Here is a 16966-nt window from a genome sequence, read left to right as displayed (position 1 = left end):
AAGAACAAAGAAGCAAATTACAAATAGTAATTTAAAAAAAAAAAATCAGATACATATGTTTATTTAGCATACATGTATACATGTATTTAACATTTTTTGATGTTTGATTAACATTAATGACAGAGGGGTATTTATTTGGGGGCTGCTGAATGCATGGACGTCATTCAATTCAAATTCAATTCAAATTTATTTGTATAGCGCTTTTCACGATACATATCATTTCAAAGCAGCTTTACAGAAAATGGATGTCAACATTACAATTTAAAGAATGTAGTTAGCAAATAATATACTTTATGTAATTACAATCACTGTTAGCAGTTTAACTGAAGGTAGAAGTAATGAGCTCCTGGAAAATGAATTACATTAACAATAAATTAGGATATAGAGATTGTGAAATGTGAATGTTGATCTAGATGATTGCGTCTCCTGAAGTCCTCGCAGGAGCTGGTGCCGTCTCTTCACAGGTGATGGTCATCTGAGGTCTTCTTAAGAGGCTGGATCCAAACTGAAGCTGATGTACTCTCTAGTCACCTCAGGGCGAGTGTCCCGAGGTAAAACAGAAAAGCAAAAGGAGAACAATTAGCGTAGCTGCTGTTCATAACTTTAAGCAAAGATAGTCATGTGCAGTTGATCTGGTATGAGATGCGTTATGTGAATGCTTGGCTAAAGAGATGCGTCTTTAATCTAGATTTAAACTGGGTGAGCGAGTCTGAGCCCCGAACATTATCAGGAAGGCTATTCCAGATTTTAGGAGCCAAATGTGAAAACGCTCTCCCTCCTTTAGTGGACTTAGATATCCTAGGTACAACCAGAAGCCCAGAGTTTTGTGATCTTAAAGAGTGTGAAGGATTGTAGGGCGATAGAAGATTGGTTAAGTATACAGGAGCTAAACCATTTGGAGCCTTATAGGTCATTAGCAATACTTTATAATCGATACGGAACTTAATGGGTAACCAGTGTAGAGATGATAAGATTGGTGTTATATGATCATATTTTCTTGACCTGGTAAGAACTCTAGCAGCTGCATTTTGTACTAATTGTAGCTTGTTTATTGAGGAAGCAGGACAACCAGCTAATAATGCATTACAGTAATCTAGTCGAGACGTCATGAAAGCAAGAACTAACTTTTCTGCATCAGAAATAGATAACATATTCCGTATCTTAGCAATGTTTCTGAGGTGAAAGAAGGCTGTTTTTGTAACATATGAAATATGATTTTCAAAGGACAAGTTGCTGTCTAATATAACACCTAGGTCTTTAACTGTCGAGGTTGGAGTAACAGTACATCCTTCTAAATGCAGATTGTAGTCTGAGAGATTCTGTGTACAGGTTTTTGGCCCAATAAGTAATACTTCAGTCTTATCTGAATTTAATAGAAGAAAATTACTAGTCATCCAATGTTTTACTTCTTTAACACACTCTGTCAGTTTGGATAATTTAGAGATTTCATCTGGTCGTGATGATATATATAACTGAGTATCATCGGCATAGCAGTGGAAACTAATCCCATGTTTTCTTATAATATTGCCGAGTGGCAGCATGTAGATTGAAAATAGCAGAGGTCCTAACACAGATCCTTGCGGCACTCCATAGTTTACTATCGTTATCTTAGATTTTTCCCCGTTTATATAAACAAAATTGTGACGGTCTGATAGGTACGATCTAAACCACCGTAATGCCTGTTCCTGAATACCAGTGTAATTTTGTAGTCGATCTAGGAGTATTTTATGATCTATAGTGTCAAACGCAGCACTGAGATCAAGTAACACTAGTATTGAGACACAGCCTTGGTCAGAAGCTAGAAGCAAGTCGTTTGTAATTTTAACAAGCGCAGTTTCAGTGCTATGATGAGACCTGAATCCTGACTGAAATTTTTCATAGATAGCGCTTTTTTGCAAGAAGGAGCATAATTGGACCGACACTACTTTTTCTAGTATTTTAGACATAAATGGAAGATTTGAAATGGGTCTGTAATTTGCTAATACGTTTGGATCTAATTGTGGTTTCTTAATGAGAGGCTTAATAACTGCTAGCTTGAACGGTCGTGGGACGTGACCTAGAGATAAAGACGAGTTGATAATATTGAGAAGAGGCTCTTCTGCTACAGGTAACAGTTCTTTCAGTAGTTTAGTGGGTATTGGATCTAATAAACATGTTGTTGGTTTAGACGCAGTGATAAGTTTATTTAGCTCTTCCTGTCCTATAGTTGTAAAGCACTGCAACTGTTCTTGAGGGGCGATAACTGAGGCTGAATCATAAAACTCTGTAAAAGGTTGTACATTTACAATTTTATTTCTGATACTTTCGATTTTTTCATTAAAGAAATTCATAAAGTCATCACTACTAAACTGTAATGAAACATTTTGTTCTGGTGATGTCTGTTTATTTGTTAATCTAGCTACTGTACTAAATAAGAACCGTGGATTGTTTTGGTTATTCTCTATAAGTTTGCGAAGATGCTCAGCCCTGGCTGCTTTTAGTGTCTTTCTATAGCGGGACGAACTTTCTTTCCATGCGATTCTGAAGACCTCTAAACGAGTTTGTCTCCATTTGCGTTCTAGATTGCGAGTTTCTTTTTTGATAGCGCGAGTAATACTGTTGTACCAAGGTACAGTATTTTTCTCTCTAACCTTTTTTAATCTCATCGGTGCAACAGTATCTAATGTACTAGTAAAAATGGTGCACATACTGCTAGTCATTTCCTCAAGATCATTTGCGTGTTCGGGTACGATGAGCAGCTGAGACAGATCAGGCAGATTATTTGTGAATTTATCTATAGTTGTCGGGAGAATTGTTCTGCCTAGTCGATATCGTGGCGCAATTTGACAAATATCATCAGTATACAGTACGCATGTTACAAGATAGTGATCAGAGACGTCATCACTTTGCGGTAGAATTTCTATATCGGTAGGATTTATTCCATGTGATATAATTAAATCTAGAGTATGATTAAGACGGTGAGTGGGTCCATTGACGTTTTGTTCGACCCCAAATGAGTTTAGTAAATCAGTAAACGCAGCCCCTAACGCATCATTTATATTGTCTACATGAATGTTAAAATCTCCAACAATCAGTGCTTTATCGACGTTGACCAAAAGGTCTGAGAGAAAGTCTGCAAACTCTTTTAGGAAATCAGCATAAGGCCCTGGAGGTCTATAAATGGTAGCCAAAGCAAGAGATAGTAGCGACTTTTTACTTATATCTGAGAGTGTAACATTTAGCATAAGAATTTCAAATGAATTAAACCTATAGTTTGTTCTCTGAGTAACATTAAGTATCTCTCTATAGATTGTTGCTACACCACCGCCACGGCCAATCAGGCGGCATTTATTTTTATAACGGTAGCCAGGTGGACAAGACTCATTAAGACCAAAATAATCATTTGCTTTAAGCCATGTTTCAGTAAGGCAGATTACATCAAGACTATTATCCGTGATAATTTCATTTATGATAACTGCCTTCGGTGTCAGCGATCTAATGTTTAGTAGCCCTAGTTTTAGAGATTGTTTTTGTTCAGTAATTTTACAAAAATCTGGTTTGATCACGATTAGGTTTTTTCTAGATCCTTTATTTTTATTGTTAAACCTCACTATTCGGGGAATAGACACAGTTTCTATAGACTGTACTACACTCACATTTCTATCAATGAAGTGGGCAGAACACAGGCTGTGATTTGAGGTTTGACTCACTAGTCATATGGTGCGAAGCGTCTTGGAGATGTTCTCTGACAGAAGATCAGCTCTGATGCTGCTGGGGTGCAGGCCATCAGCACGGAAAAGCCTAGGACGCTCCCAGAAAAGATTCCAATTATTTACAAAGAGCAGCTTCTGTTCATTACACCAAGACATCAACCATTCATTTAAAGCAAATAATCTACTGAACCTTTCATGTCCTCGTCGGTACGTCGGAAGCGGTCCGGACACGATGATCTTCGTCGCGGGCGATGTGGCTCGTACCGTCTCGATCAGGCTTCTGAAGTCCTGCTTCAGCACCTCCGTCTGCCGCAGCCTGGTGTCGTGCAGCACTACAGCTCCGATGGTCTCAGCACCGTTGAGGATCGCGGGAATCTGCGCAGAGACATCGAGAACACGAGCACCAGGAAAACAGTGACTGCGCACCTTACCTTTGGCTGTGGTAGCGTGGACGTGGCGGACGATGGAGTCTCCGATGACCACAGCGTCGCGTTCTGCCTCGCGAAGAGGGGAGAAGCGGTTCCGTGTCGAGACGTCGAAGACCGGGGGCGGCGGAGGAGAGGTCCTGGTCCGAGGCCTGGCTCGCGTCTTCCGCTGCTGAAGCACCCAAGGTCCCTGGTGTGACGGCGCCGGAGTGAACGAGGGCTGGGATGAACGCGTTCTTGGTACTCGGGCCCTGTGCAGAGAAACACATGGCGTAGAGGAAGCAGGAGTGTTAATATCGCGCTGCAAACTTACCGAGGGTTGGTGAGCGCCAGCGCGAGAAGTTTCCAGCGCTGTCTGCCGCTCGCGTAGCTCGGCCTGCTTCTCGAGAAGGATCCGGATCTGCCGCTCCACGGCCTCCAGTTCCAACTGCACCGCATGCAGCTCAAACGTGTCCTCACCTGCACACAAAGGTAGAGAAACATCCAATACACTCGCCATTAGAGTAACTTAGATGAAACAATAATATTGTGAGAGAGAAGAGTACAAACACTAGCGTGGCGTGGGCGTGGCACGCCGCTAATGCTAACGGGCTAAAGCTAGTAGCGAAAGTTCGGGAAGTCGGATAAAACTAGCGATATCAAGGTAATCCAAATGTTTTTTATATAGAATAATGTTGGGGATGTGTTCCCCCACCGAAAAAGAAAGAGTGATAGATTATAAGTTAGATTTTACGAGGCAAAAACAAACAATTAGGAATCAGCTCGACGGAGCTCTGGCTCAAACAACGCGGCAGCAACAAACAGATGGGGGGGTCATATACTGACACATATCCAGTTTTTACCCACCTGTTTACGTCCACTTAGCCGTAAGCCATAGCCGACTGTATTCACGCGAGATACTCCACACGATGACATCTGTGTGTGCATGTATTCAGGCGCAAGGAGAACTGAATCGCGCGCGACAGAGAGAGCGCGCACGCGAGCGCTTCTGTTGTGTCATTTAGCGCGATTCCGCCTATCCCACCTTCATAACCGCAAGTTAATCGATAAAGAATTGTGACTGAATTGTAATTTTGTGATACGACGAGCTTGGCTACTTTTCATTTGGCTGTAGGCTGAAATTATATTCAACCCGCCAAAGTGGCTAGTGGGAGTGGCTGTCTTAGGCGGGTGTTAATGTCAAGCCCTGCCTGTGATCAATGCGGGAAGAGTTTCTCCATTCTAAAATCACATCTGTCTTCTCTTTCTGAAGAAGAGACCAGAAAATTCACACTGATGAAAAAGCTTTCAATCGTTCAGGAGCTGAAGAAGAGACCAGAACACTTCTAACAGAGACATGAATCTGAATGAATCCCTGAACATGGATCACTTTTACTTCATTTTTGTGCTTTAAGAAATGATTGATTAAACTTGATTAATAATTGATTAAACTCATTACTCATTTTATCAACAGCTTATTGCTATTGTCCAATTTTATTTTCTGCTGATTCTTCTTGCATCAGGAATAATTTCATAATTATCGGTTATGAAAGCCAAGTATTATGTTTGGTTTGGTTAATATTTTGGGGAACTAAATAATAATATTCTAGGAATGTTCTTTATCAAATGAAATAATGTTCCCAGAATGTTGGAGGAAGGTTGTTTTTAAATAAAATAAACATATTTTATACAGAACGTTCCCTAATAGTTATTTTTCAATTTATTTTTGCAACTAAAAAATTATGTTCCCAGAACGTTGCAGGGTAGTTATTTTTAACATAAACATAGCTCATACAGGATGTTTCCTTATGGTTATTTTTAGGTTATTGTTTGATAACCATGTAAACTAACCTTTCAATTAAAATATTGCAGATATTTTTGCATAATGACCTATACAGAGCTCTGAAATTAGTTTAGTTTATGCAGCATTTTATAAAATGTAGCAATTAGATAAAACAAAAAATCACATTATAACGTTAATGTGAAACTCACAGAAATGATAAATTCTTGGGTTTGTTTCTATCTTCATGAACTGTGCTTCATGTGCCCTCACTTTCTCTCGTCTTAAACAGAAAGACACAAACTAACAGAATTTAAAAATTAACATTTTGTTTTACTGGCTCATTTGTTTAATAAATAATAGTTCATCCCACACATGACTGACAAATTAATGAAATTACTGTCTGTCTACATTATTAACAGTTTCACCCTTGATATCGTCTCGGTTACAAAGGTAACCCTCGTTCCCTGAAGGAGGGAATGGAGGCGTACGTCGGACAGACCGACGAATAGGAATTTCGCTAGAGAGGCCAATCTACTTTGAGTGTAACTACAACGAGCCAATGCACATTGGCATGCAATCATATGCATCAGCTGCTCGCCTCGCAGCGCGGGTATATAATGAGCAGCAGGTGCGTTGCATCTTCAGGTTTTCGCTTCGGAGCCGAACCAAGCAGGCGGCAGCATCAGCAGGACAGCGACTGTGGCGACGGGACGTACGTCTTCGTTCCCTCCTTCAGGGAACGAGGGTTACCTTTGTAACCGAGACGTTCCCATTCAGTCAATCACGTTCGACGTACGTCGGACAGACCGACGAATAGGAATCCCTACCAAAGCGCCACAGGAGCTTCCCTCTTCCAGCACTCTGTTGTAAGCCACCTGAACCACCTTGCCTGCGGACGGTGGGACAGGGCTAACACACAGAGAGGATCGATCACTGTTGTTCCCAAACCCATTCAGTGAGACTATTGGATAACGCTGGGAAAGCGTAACCTTTCGTTAGAATAGGAACGCTGCGGAATCCACATCCTTCCCCGAAGAAGTTATGTGGAGGAGAACATATGGACTAACCCTGCAGGGCTGTGCAACATATGGAAGGACTGGGGTGACTCCAACTCGATGAGAGATGGGTTCTCCCAGAGGGAAAGACACGGGCTTCGTTTAGGAGCAACCGTGGAAAAAACCATATGGAATCCCCATAGGGTCACACATATGGAACCCAGCCTAAATCCGGTTCTCAAGAATGCAACGGAGTATAGGCCTGGCGCCAGACGCTCCGCCACGTTGGCTGCCGAAGGGTAACTGGAGGACTCAACAGGGTCTGCCTGTAGGGACTCTCTGGAGCAAAGAGAGGGCATGTAGCGCAGCAAGCCGACACTAAGCCAGGGCCTCTCTGTGCCTCTGACCTGAGGCGAGAACACGGGAGGAGACCGGCTCGACACAAAGGCTATAGTATCTAGCGAATGTGTTAGGTGTCGCCCAGCCCGCAGCTCAACAAATGTCTGTTAGCGAGGCGCCACGAGCCAGCGCCCAGGAGGATGCTACACCTCTTGTGGAGTGAGCATGCAACCTGAACCTGGTAAGCCAGGGCGATGCCATCCACTAACCAGTGGGCCATCCTCTGCTTGGAGACAGCCTTTCCCTTCTGCTGGCCTCCGTAACAGACAAAGAGCTGGTCTGAGGTCCTGAAGCTTTGAGTTCTGTCTATGTACAGTTGCAAAGCGCGAACTGGACAGAGCAAAGCCAGGGCTGGGTCTGCCTCCTCCGAGGGCAGCGCTTGCAGGCTCACTACCTGGTCCCTGAAGGGAGTGGTAGGAACCTTGGGCACATAGCCAGGCCGGGGTCTCAGTACCACATGGCTGTCACCCGGCCCGAATTCTAGGCACGATTCGTCGACCGAAAATGACTGCAGGTCGCCTACCCTCTTGATGGAGGCCAATGCAACCAGCAGCAAAGTCTTCAGAGACAGAATCTTTAAGTCTGCTGATTGCAAAGGCTCAAAGGGAGCAATCTGAAGTGCTCGAAGCACCAGAGCAAGGTCCCAAGAGGGTATGGAGGGAGGTTGAGGAGGATTTAACCGTCTCGCCCCCCTAAGGAACCTGGCGACCAGGTCGTGCTGACCAACAGTTTTGCCATCTATGTTGTCGTGGTAAGCGGAGATAGCAGCAGTGTGGACTTTGAGGGTGGAGGGGGACAGCCTACGCTCCAACCCTTGCTGCAAGAAGGACAGAACGACTCTGATCGAGCATCTTCGGGAGTCTTCTCTGTAAGAAGAACACCACTCGACGAACAGGTTCCACTTCGAGGCGTAAGCATGTCTTGTAGATGGTGCACGTGCCGAAGTGATGGTGTTACGTACCTCGGGAGGTAAGTTACCTAGAACCTCCGTATCCTGTCCAGGGACCAGACATGGAGTTTCCAGAGGTCTGGACACGGGTGCCAAAGAAGGTCCTTCCTCAGAGGAATGGGCCAGGGAGGGGCTGTCACGAGGAGTGAGAGTTCTGGGAACCAGGTCTGGTTGGGCCAATAGGGCGCAACTAACAGGACCGCTCCTCATCCTCCCTGGCTTTGCACAGTGTCTGTGCAAGTAGGCTCACTGGGGGAAACGCATATTTGCGCAGGCCCCGGGGCCAGCTGTGTGCCAGTGCGTCTGTCCCGAGTGTTCCCCCGGTCAGAGAGTAAAACAACTGGCAGTGAGAGATTTCTGGTGAGGCAAACAGGTCTACCTGAGCCTCTCCGAACTCTCTCCAGATCAGCTGGACCACCTGGGGGTGGAGTCACCACTCTTACGGCAGCGCAGTTCGTGAGAGCTCGTCGGCCTCACGGTTGAGCACACCGGGGACATGGATGGCGCGAAGCGACCTCAGATGCTTCCAACTCCACAGGAGGAGATGGCGGGCGAGTTGCGACGGGAGCGTAAACCACCTTGACGGTTGATGTATGCAATGGTCGCAGTGTTGTCCGTACGGACCAATACATGCTTGCCTCGTAGCGGCCCTTTGAGGCGGCTCAGAGCAAGGCATACTGCAAGCAACTCGAGGCAGTTGATGTGCCACTGCAGATGGGGTCCCGTCCAAAGCCCGTTGTACATGGCACCCCAGCTGGTGGTCGAGGCATCCGTGAAAACCACAGCATGCTGGGACACCTGTTCTAGGGGCACTCCTGCCCGAAGAAACAAGGGGTCCGACCACGGGCTGAAGGCTTGGCGACACTCCTGAGTGATTGCCACCCGGAACGTGCCGCGTTGCCACGCCCATCTCGGGACTCGGCCGTGAAGCCAGTGTTGAAGCAGTCTCATATGAAGCAGACCGAGCGGTGTTGCAGCCACTGTGGCCACCATATGCCCCAAGAGCCTCTGAAAGTATTTCAGTGGGACCGCTGTCCTGCCGTTGAACGTGTTCAGGCAGTTCAACACTGACTGAGCACGTTCCTCTGTGAGGCGTGCTATCTGTTCGACCGAATCCAGCTCCATACCGAGAAAAGAGATCCTCTGCACCGGGGCGAGTTTGCACTTTTCCCAGTTGACCTGAAGCCCCAACTGACTGAGGTGTCTGAGCACCAAATCCCTGTGTTCGCACAACTGACCCCGAGACTGTGCTAGAATGAGCCAGTCGTCGAGATAGTTGAGGATGGGAACACCCTGTTCTCTCATGGGAACAAGGGCTCCCTCCACGACTTTCGTGAAGACGCGGGGAGACAGGGGCAGCCCGAAGGGTAGGACTCTGTACTGATATGCTCATCCTTCGAACGCGAACCGCAGGAAAGGCCTGCGTCGCGGAAGAATCGAGACATGAAAGTACGCGTCCTTCAGGTCGATCGCTGCAAACCAATCCTGGGGATGGATGCATTCGAAAATGCGTTTCTGCATGAGCATCTTGAACGGTAGCTTGTGAAGGCTCCGATTCAAGACTCGCAGATCCAGGATAGGTCGTAACCCACCGCTCTTCTTGGGTACAATGAAGTAGGGACTGTAGAACCCTGACCTCATATCGGCTGGAGGGACCGGCTCTATCGTGTCCTTTGACAGTAGGACTGCGATCTCCGCACCGCAAGACAGGGGCAGACATCTTTCACTGTAGTGAAGAGGACGCCCCTGAACTTGGGGGGACGCCGGGCGAACTGAATCGCATAGCCGAGCCTGATGGTCCAAATGAGCCAGCGAGATGGACTGGGGAGCGCTAACCAGGCTCGCAGAGACCGTACAAGCGGGACCAAAGGGACCACCGGCGTACCCACAGTGGGGCAGCGAGGTGGAACACAGGGACGCGGCTTGGGGGGCTCTCTTTGCGAGGCGGCCCGAAGCGGCGTCACAGTGTGCTGGGCAACACTTACCTGGTTCCACGGTTGGACAGAGGGAGCAGTCAAGGCTTTGTTTACCCGCTGCTCGCTGCTGTCTGCTGGTGACAGAAGAGGGGGATGAGAGTGGTGAGGTTTTTCTCCTCCCACTGCTCTCCAATTCCTCTTCAGACCTGGGGATGGAGGAACTACTACTTTTTTTTTTTTTTTTTTTTGAAATGTGGGTACCGCTGGCTGTTGGGCCAGCGGTGGAACAGAAGCAAACCCAATAAAAGGATTTACCACCCGGCCCTCCTCCGGGGGGGTGGAAAAAGCAGCCCCACCCATCTCTGGGTCGCCCGTCTCAGGGGTGATTTTCTCACCAACCGCTTAAACAGCAGGAGAGACGGGAGGTGTCATCTCCCCACAATGGACACAGTAGAGCATGCTGGGCTGGAGTTTTATGCAGGGGATGACACTCTTGGCGACGAGCAGACTGAAGGGCGGCCCAAGAGGATCTCAATGGTTTTTCATGGGAAGCTCCCTGGTCTGCTACTAACTGAGGAGAACCGCTGGGCTCAGTCCTCGACAGTGTCACCGAAAAGGCCTGCGCTATGACTTTGATCACGGTTAGTCAACAAGCGCAGCTCAACCCCAGCTCAGAACTACCCTCATGCATAAAGAGTGCCTTGGCCTCACATGCAGGGTGGGAGTGGTCTGTGTACAGCCACCCCATCCAAGAGGGCAGTGAGAGAGGAAAAACTTATGCAGATTTTGGCACTTTTGGTGTTCCATATTTATGGCACCAAAATACCTCCAAACTGCCAAGTTTTCCATGCACATCCGGGACACCCGGGAAAGCATGGCTGTAAACTCCGAATCTGAGTCAGCATAAGCACACACCATCACAGTGGGCAGCGTCACCCTCATTTCCAGAGCAAAACAGCACTCTCTCAGATGCTGCAATCGACGTCTGACCCTCAGCTGGAGCTCTGAATGAAATGCTAGGTTCCCCTATGAGAAGGACCAGCAATCCAATCCAGAAACTGCACAGCTTGCAATGCGCTAGAGAGGAAGGAGTCCTAGGGGGTTGGTTCCCTGAAGGAACCTCATGTCACCCAAGCCATATCAGCAAAGTAGACCTCTTCTGGTGCACCAGAGAGGGCGCTACAATGGAGATTAGGCAAGGGAACCGCGCATCCAGAGCGCCGAGCAAGCGCTGGGTTGCCGTGACAACCCGTGCTGCAGCCCGACAGCTTGACGGCCCACGACACGCAGAGGAGCGAGAGTTTTGCTCTCGCTGATCTCCACGGTCTCCCAAAGTGTCGGGCAGACCCGCAGCTGTGCTTTTACACACAAGTGGCAGCTGGACAACAACAGAGGGGACTCAAGCTTCCCGGAGAAAGAAGAGTCACGACCGGCGTGTCGACGTGATCATGTTCTCATATGAAAACATGAATCACCCACGAGCATTGCTTCAGCATGCGCCCAGACATGTGAAACAATGATTGTGGCCGTCAGTGAGGACAGGAACGACCGCATCCAGAAGCACACAGGTAGAATATCATCTTTAAAAAGACGCAAATCTACTTGTGTAAGCTCTTTTAGGGAAATAATCTTTTAGGTGCCGAAGCACGCAGGGGAATGACCATTGCAGCACAGACAGGTGATAGTGCAGCCTGTCGTACGTCTAGGGTTGCCACCTTCAATAGAGAAAAATAAGGGATGCCTGCCGCAGTGGGGGCCACACCCCTCGGGGCCACGATGACGACGGTCCCAATGGCATGCCAGTGGTGGTATATCATAACTTAAAACATGTTTTCATAAAAATATTAAGATTGATACCAATGGACATTATAATAAGATATCTGCTATTGAAATCAGTGTGAACAGATACAATCAGTCTCTCACTATCACAACTTAAGTGGTCATATTGAATACACAGCTATGACAATAATAAACATAGGCCAACACCTGCGTTAACTCAGCTGCTGTAACCCAGAGGGGAGTAGGATAAGAAATTGCTAATTAACTTGAGTAATTTTATAGAGTGATGTGAACAAAGATTTTGGCTAAAATATTTGGCATTGTTTGCAGTAACACCATCCAAACAGTGAAACCACAACTAAATGACATAATATCTACAAACATTTCTTATTTAAGTAAAACACTTGACAACATTTTTATTATTGGTAAGTAAATATATTTATGTATTTGTTTATTCCATTTTTATATAGTTTATTGTTAATTCTATAGTATTGAATGATGCAATTATTTAAATTGGTTAAGCATAACAAATAGCTGTTTATTTTATTCACATAGGTACTTTATTTTATTTTGTATTACTTTATTTTATTCACATAGGTTTTGATTAAATATGTATTAAATATATCTCTCTTAACTCTTATTAAAGTAATGCTTATGTGTCTGACTGTACAACTTAACCTTAATAAACAAATCATACCATAACATGATTAATGTACATTATTAACATTATTTCTTAATAGGCAGCATATGAAACATTATCAATTAAAAAAAATGTGGTGACAAAAAAAATCTGGACCTGCATCCGCCATCATTTCAACTGGATTCTCTGACAAAAGAACCGGCGAGGCGGCGTCCCGCCCTCCTCTGACTCTGATTGGCCGTGATTCACGGCCCGTGAACCTGAAACAAACCAATGATGGCAGTGAGTATTACCCAATCAGGGGCAGAATAGGACACGTCTTCACACAATGATTTGCATGGGATGTTGCATAATGTGGACCTATGTAAAATACGGGACAAATCGTGTCCCTTATTGACTTCATTTTGCCTGTAAATACGGGACGATTCCGTATTTCAAGGGATGGGTGGCAACCCTACGTACGTCGAACGTGACCGACTGAATGGGAACCAGTATCATATATACATTTCAAAGAGTTTGTTCTAGTCAGTTTGATGTTCATTCACACCATGAGGCTTCATGAAGTCAGAACAATGACTATGAACTTTGAACAACACACAATCTTTACTAAATAAACTGAAATGATTACTCATTTCACCACAGCTTTACACAACCAGCAGAAAGAGAGCAGGCAGAATAAAGATAAGCGATCTGTAACGGTTTCACTGTTGCTGTCCATTGGTCACACCTTAATTTAGCAATTTCTAGTATTGCATTATTATTGTGTCCTTCTCATGAGCATTTCATCATTTTTTACTTTATTAAGTGTGAGCTGAATCTCTTTTTATGGCCCATTTTAACTGTAAAATTAAACCTACTGTTACGTGTACTGGTGCTGTAGAGACGAGATGTAATCGGATATCCACAAACAGGGTATTTATTCACAAACTCAGGAGAAACACGCAATACACACATTGAATAACATTAAGAACGGACAGGGAGTGAATGGAGTGAGTCCATTATAAAGGGAGTGCAGATGATCAAGTCCAGGTGCAGGTGATGAGTGATGATGGGGAGATGACGAGGGAAGTGAGTGCAGGTGTGGAGACAGGAGGATCTTGGGAAATGGAGTTCAGGAGACGAGGGAACTGTGACAGTCCCTCCCCCTCCCGGTAGGCGCGGCCTCACACCGTAGATGGAACAACCGGGGAGGGGGGTGGGTGCACTGGAGACCTCACGCAGGTGCAGGGAGAAGAGTGGACAGGAACGGAGGTCTCCAAGACAGGTCCATGGGTCCAGGCAGCCATGGCGGGCCATGGAGGGTCAGGAGCCTTGGCAGGCCATGGTGGATCAGAGGCCGTGGGCGGCCATGGTGGGTATGGACCTTGGCAGGCCATGGAGGGTCAGGAACCTTGGCAGGCCATGGTGGATCAGAGGCCGTGGACGGCCATGGTGGGTCTGGAGCCTTGGCAGGCCATGGAGGGTCAGGAGACGTGGCAGGCCATGGTGGATCAGAGGCCGTGGGCGGCCATGGTGGGTATGGAGCCTTGGCAGGCCATGGAGGGTCAGAGGCCGTGGACGGCCATGGTGGGTCTGGAGCCTTGGCAGGCCATGGAGGGTCAGGAGACGTGGCAGGCCATGGTGGATCAGAGGCCGTGGGCGGCCATGGAGGGTCAGGAGACATGGCAGGCCATGGTGGATCAGAGGCCGTGGGCGGCCATGGTGGGTATGGAGCCTTGGCAGGCCATGGAGGGTCAGAAGCCTTGGCAGGCCATGGAGGGTCAGGAGCCTTGGCAGGCCATGGAGGGTCAGGAGCCTTGGCAGGCCATGGAGGGTCAGAAGCCATGGTAGGCCATGGAGGGTCAGGAGCCTTGGCAGGCCATGGAGGGTCAGGAGCCATGGGCGGCCATGGAGGAACAAATGATAAGTTGGGTTGCTGAATATACGATCCCTTTCTTCAAAACCACTCTTTGTAAATGATATAATTTTGGGTGAATGTCTTAAAAACACGAATCCACCACTGTGTGTATATGCAATTCTGACTCATAGAGTCATCTTTGAGCAACTGATGTTATGTATTTATGATTTCTGAATTGGCTTCTAATTGGTTATTTGTGTAATTGGCATGATACATTTTAACCTGACAAATAAATGTTACATTTCAATTTATTCTGGACTCTCCTGAAATCATTATGACCAGTGGATTATGGGAGGCTAAAGGCTGATTTATACTTCTGCGTCGAGTGTAAGCCGTCTCTATGGCATGAGTTTATGTGCTATTTATCTGTTGCAAAGAAATGTTATTTGCTAGTTAAAGCCATATAAAGATGTTTGAATGCTGCTGAGAAAGTACCTGCAATCCTTAAAATGGTGTTAATGTAGAAACAAATGTATTTGACTTGACTCAGCATGAGATGGGCAAAAGTTGTGAAAGTTAGGTTCCTGAATTTAATGTTTTGTAACCAACAACAGAGCTTATCGAGAGGATACAGGGGGTGAAGAAAACATGTTGAAATCACCAAAGGATATGAGATAGGGGGTGAAGAAAACATGTTGAAATCACCAACGGAGATGAGATAGATGAAGACTACAGTGAAGAAGTGCAAGAGTGCTAGAAGAAGACAGAACATGGGTAAAAAAATAATAATAACCCAAGTTGACTGCATATCATGTTTGCAATTGGTTCAAGCCACATTTACCTTCAGATCTTTATTTGTTAAAGAGACTGTCCATGTCCTGATCAATGGCTTGTTTAGTGTGACTCAAACTGAATGAAGTCTGTGTGTTTAATGCATGAATCTGGAGTAAAAGATTCACACTTGCATGTTCAGAATCAGCTTTCTAACTTGTTTTCTGCTGATATCAACTGAGAATCAACATTCCAAACGGAACCGGCGTGGGTGGGAGTAGGATCTGTGGTCTGTAACAGATTCACTAATAGCTTTCACCAGCGCAAAACTTGCATTCTCTTGCTAATTTACCCTGTTTAGTATATCTGACCCTATAGGTGATTACTGAAGTAAGTAAAATGTGAATTTCTAATTATTCATCAGGTATTCATTCCTTAACAACATGTACTAATAGTGTACATTAATGTGTTAATGGGTCAAAGACATGTATTTCAGCTTCCAGCTCATTATTAAGTAATTTATTATTGTGGTTATGATTATGGTTGACAATCCTACTAATATTACTTATTACTTAACAATTAGTTAATAGTCATATGCCTCAACAAGTAAAATCATTACACAATTGTAAAGTCTGGATGGATCCGTTCAGAGTCAATAAACTTTGGAATTTTCAGAATGCTTTTAACCTGATGAACTGTGTTTTTAAATCACTAAATCGGCTCCGGCCGACTGTGACTTTTGGCAGGTTTGTGGACCCGTGAGGTTAAACAGAAAACTCCAACTTCCTAACTTTGGAGACTTCAAAAGGAGCACCCCCCTGGTGTGGGCCCAGAGACTGACCAGACAAATTCCACACATACACACCACACAGACACACAAAAACACACAAACATACATTATTGACTGTATATGTAAAATACAACTATGCCAAAATGTACCCATCATGTATATCGAGTGCATGTATGCTTCCTAGTGTTTAGACTTAGTTTAAATGAGTGCATTTGTACTAGTGTTCATTTTAATGATGGAATTTTGTCTGTAAACCATAACTCCTTCTACATGCTTTTCTTATATATCAAGTTTAGATTCATTTTAAAGCTATTTCCACGTCTCATTCATCTATGTATATTACATGGCTGTCAAATGCATTGTTCGATTGGTTTAATGATATTGTGAAGAAAGTACTCCATCTCGAAATCCGATCTGATAGTCATCAATTATGCAAATTCAGCTAGGAGACCAGACAAAGGAAGAGCTTGCCCGCCAACATTGCAACAATGTTATTGGCTATTCCACCTCAAGGAGGTGTGTCGGCTTATCTGTCATAAAAGAGGAGCACCAGGATTCTTCCGTGTGTTCTCCCGACTGCCCTGAATCATCTATCGCCCACTCACGCACGTCTCTCCCGGACGTCACGGCAACGCGCTTCCATTGCGCTCATCTTTCGGGACCACCATCTCTTCCGCAAAACTAACTTTCACGGGCTCAGTTCAAACCCTCCTGCGGAAACGGAAGAAGCCAATGAACTGCAGCAGCACTGAACTGAAACCAGCAAGCAAACTGACGCAAGTACCGTTTCTGAATCTTAGATCATGAAACTGATTTCTGTGCTGGCTTTCAAGGACTGTTAGGTTTTGCTACATGCCTTCTCTCTTTCCTACTTTCACTCTTGTATATATGTGTATATCCTAATGTATAGCCGTATAACCTCTGTAGTCGTAGTTTGCATATATTAAACACATTATTCATGCTCGATTGTTCTTTTTGCTCATTTCAACCAAAACCAGGTCACTTTAACAT

General features: G+C 45.4%; 1 protein-coding gene across 1 annotated transcript in view; it reads right to left on the bottom strand.

Annotated features, from left to right (window-relative positions):
- Positions 1–16966, bottom strand: part of LOC137015101 (zinc finger protein 271-like) — a 448677-nt gene that overhangs the window by 346106 nt on the left and 85605 nt on the right. The window contains exon 3 of the mRNA XM_067379804.1: positions 11486–11496. Within this exon, the coding sequence (XP_067235905.1) occupies positions 11486–11496 (11 nt within the window). The remainder of the gene's footprint in view (positions 1–11485; positions 11497–16966) is intronic.

This window comes from Chanodichthys erythropterus, chromosome 3, assembly GCF_024489055.1.
Source record: "Chanodichthys erythropterus isolate Z2021 chromosome 3, ASM2448905v1, whole genome shotgun sequence".
NCBI lineage: Eukaryota > Metazoa > Chordata > Actinopteri > Cypriniformes > Xenocyprididae > Chanodichthys > Chanodichthys erythropterus.
This window is presented reverse-complemented; position numbering and strand designations above follow the sequence as displayed.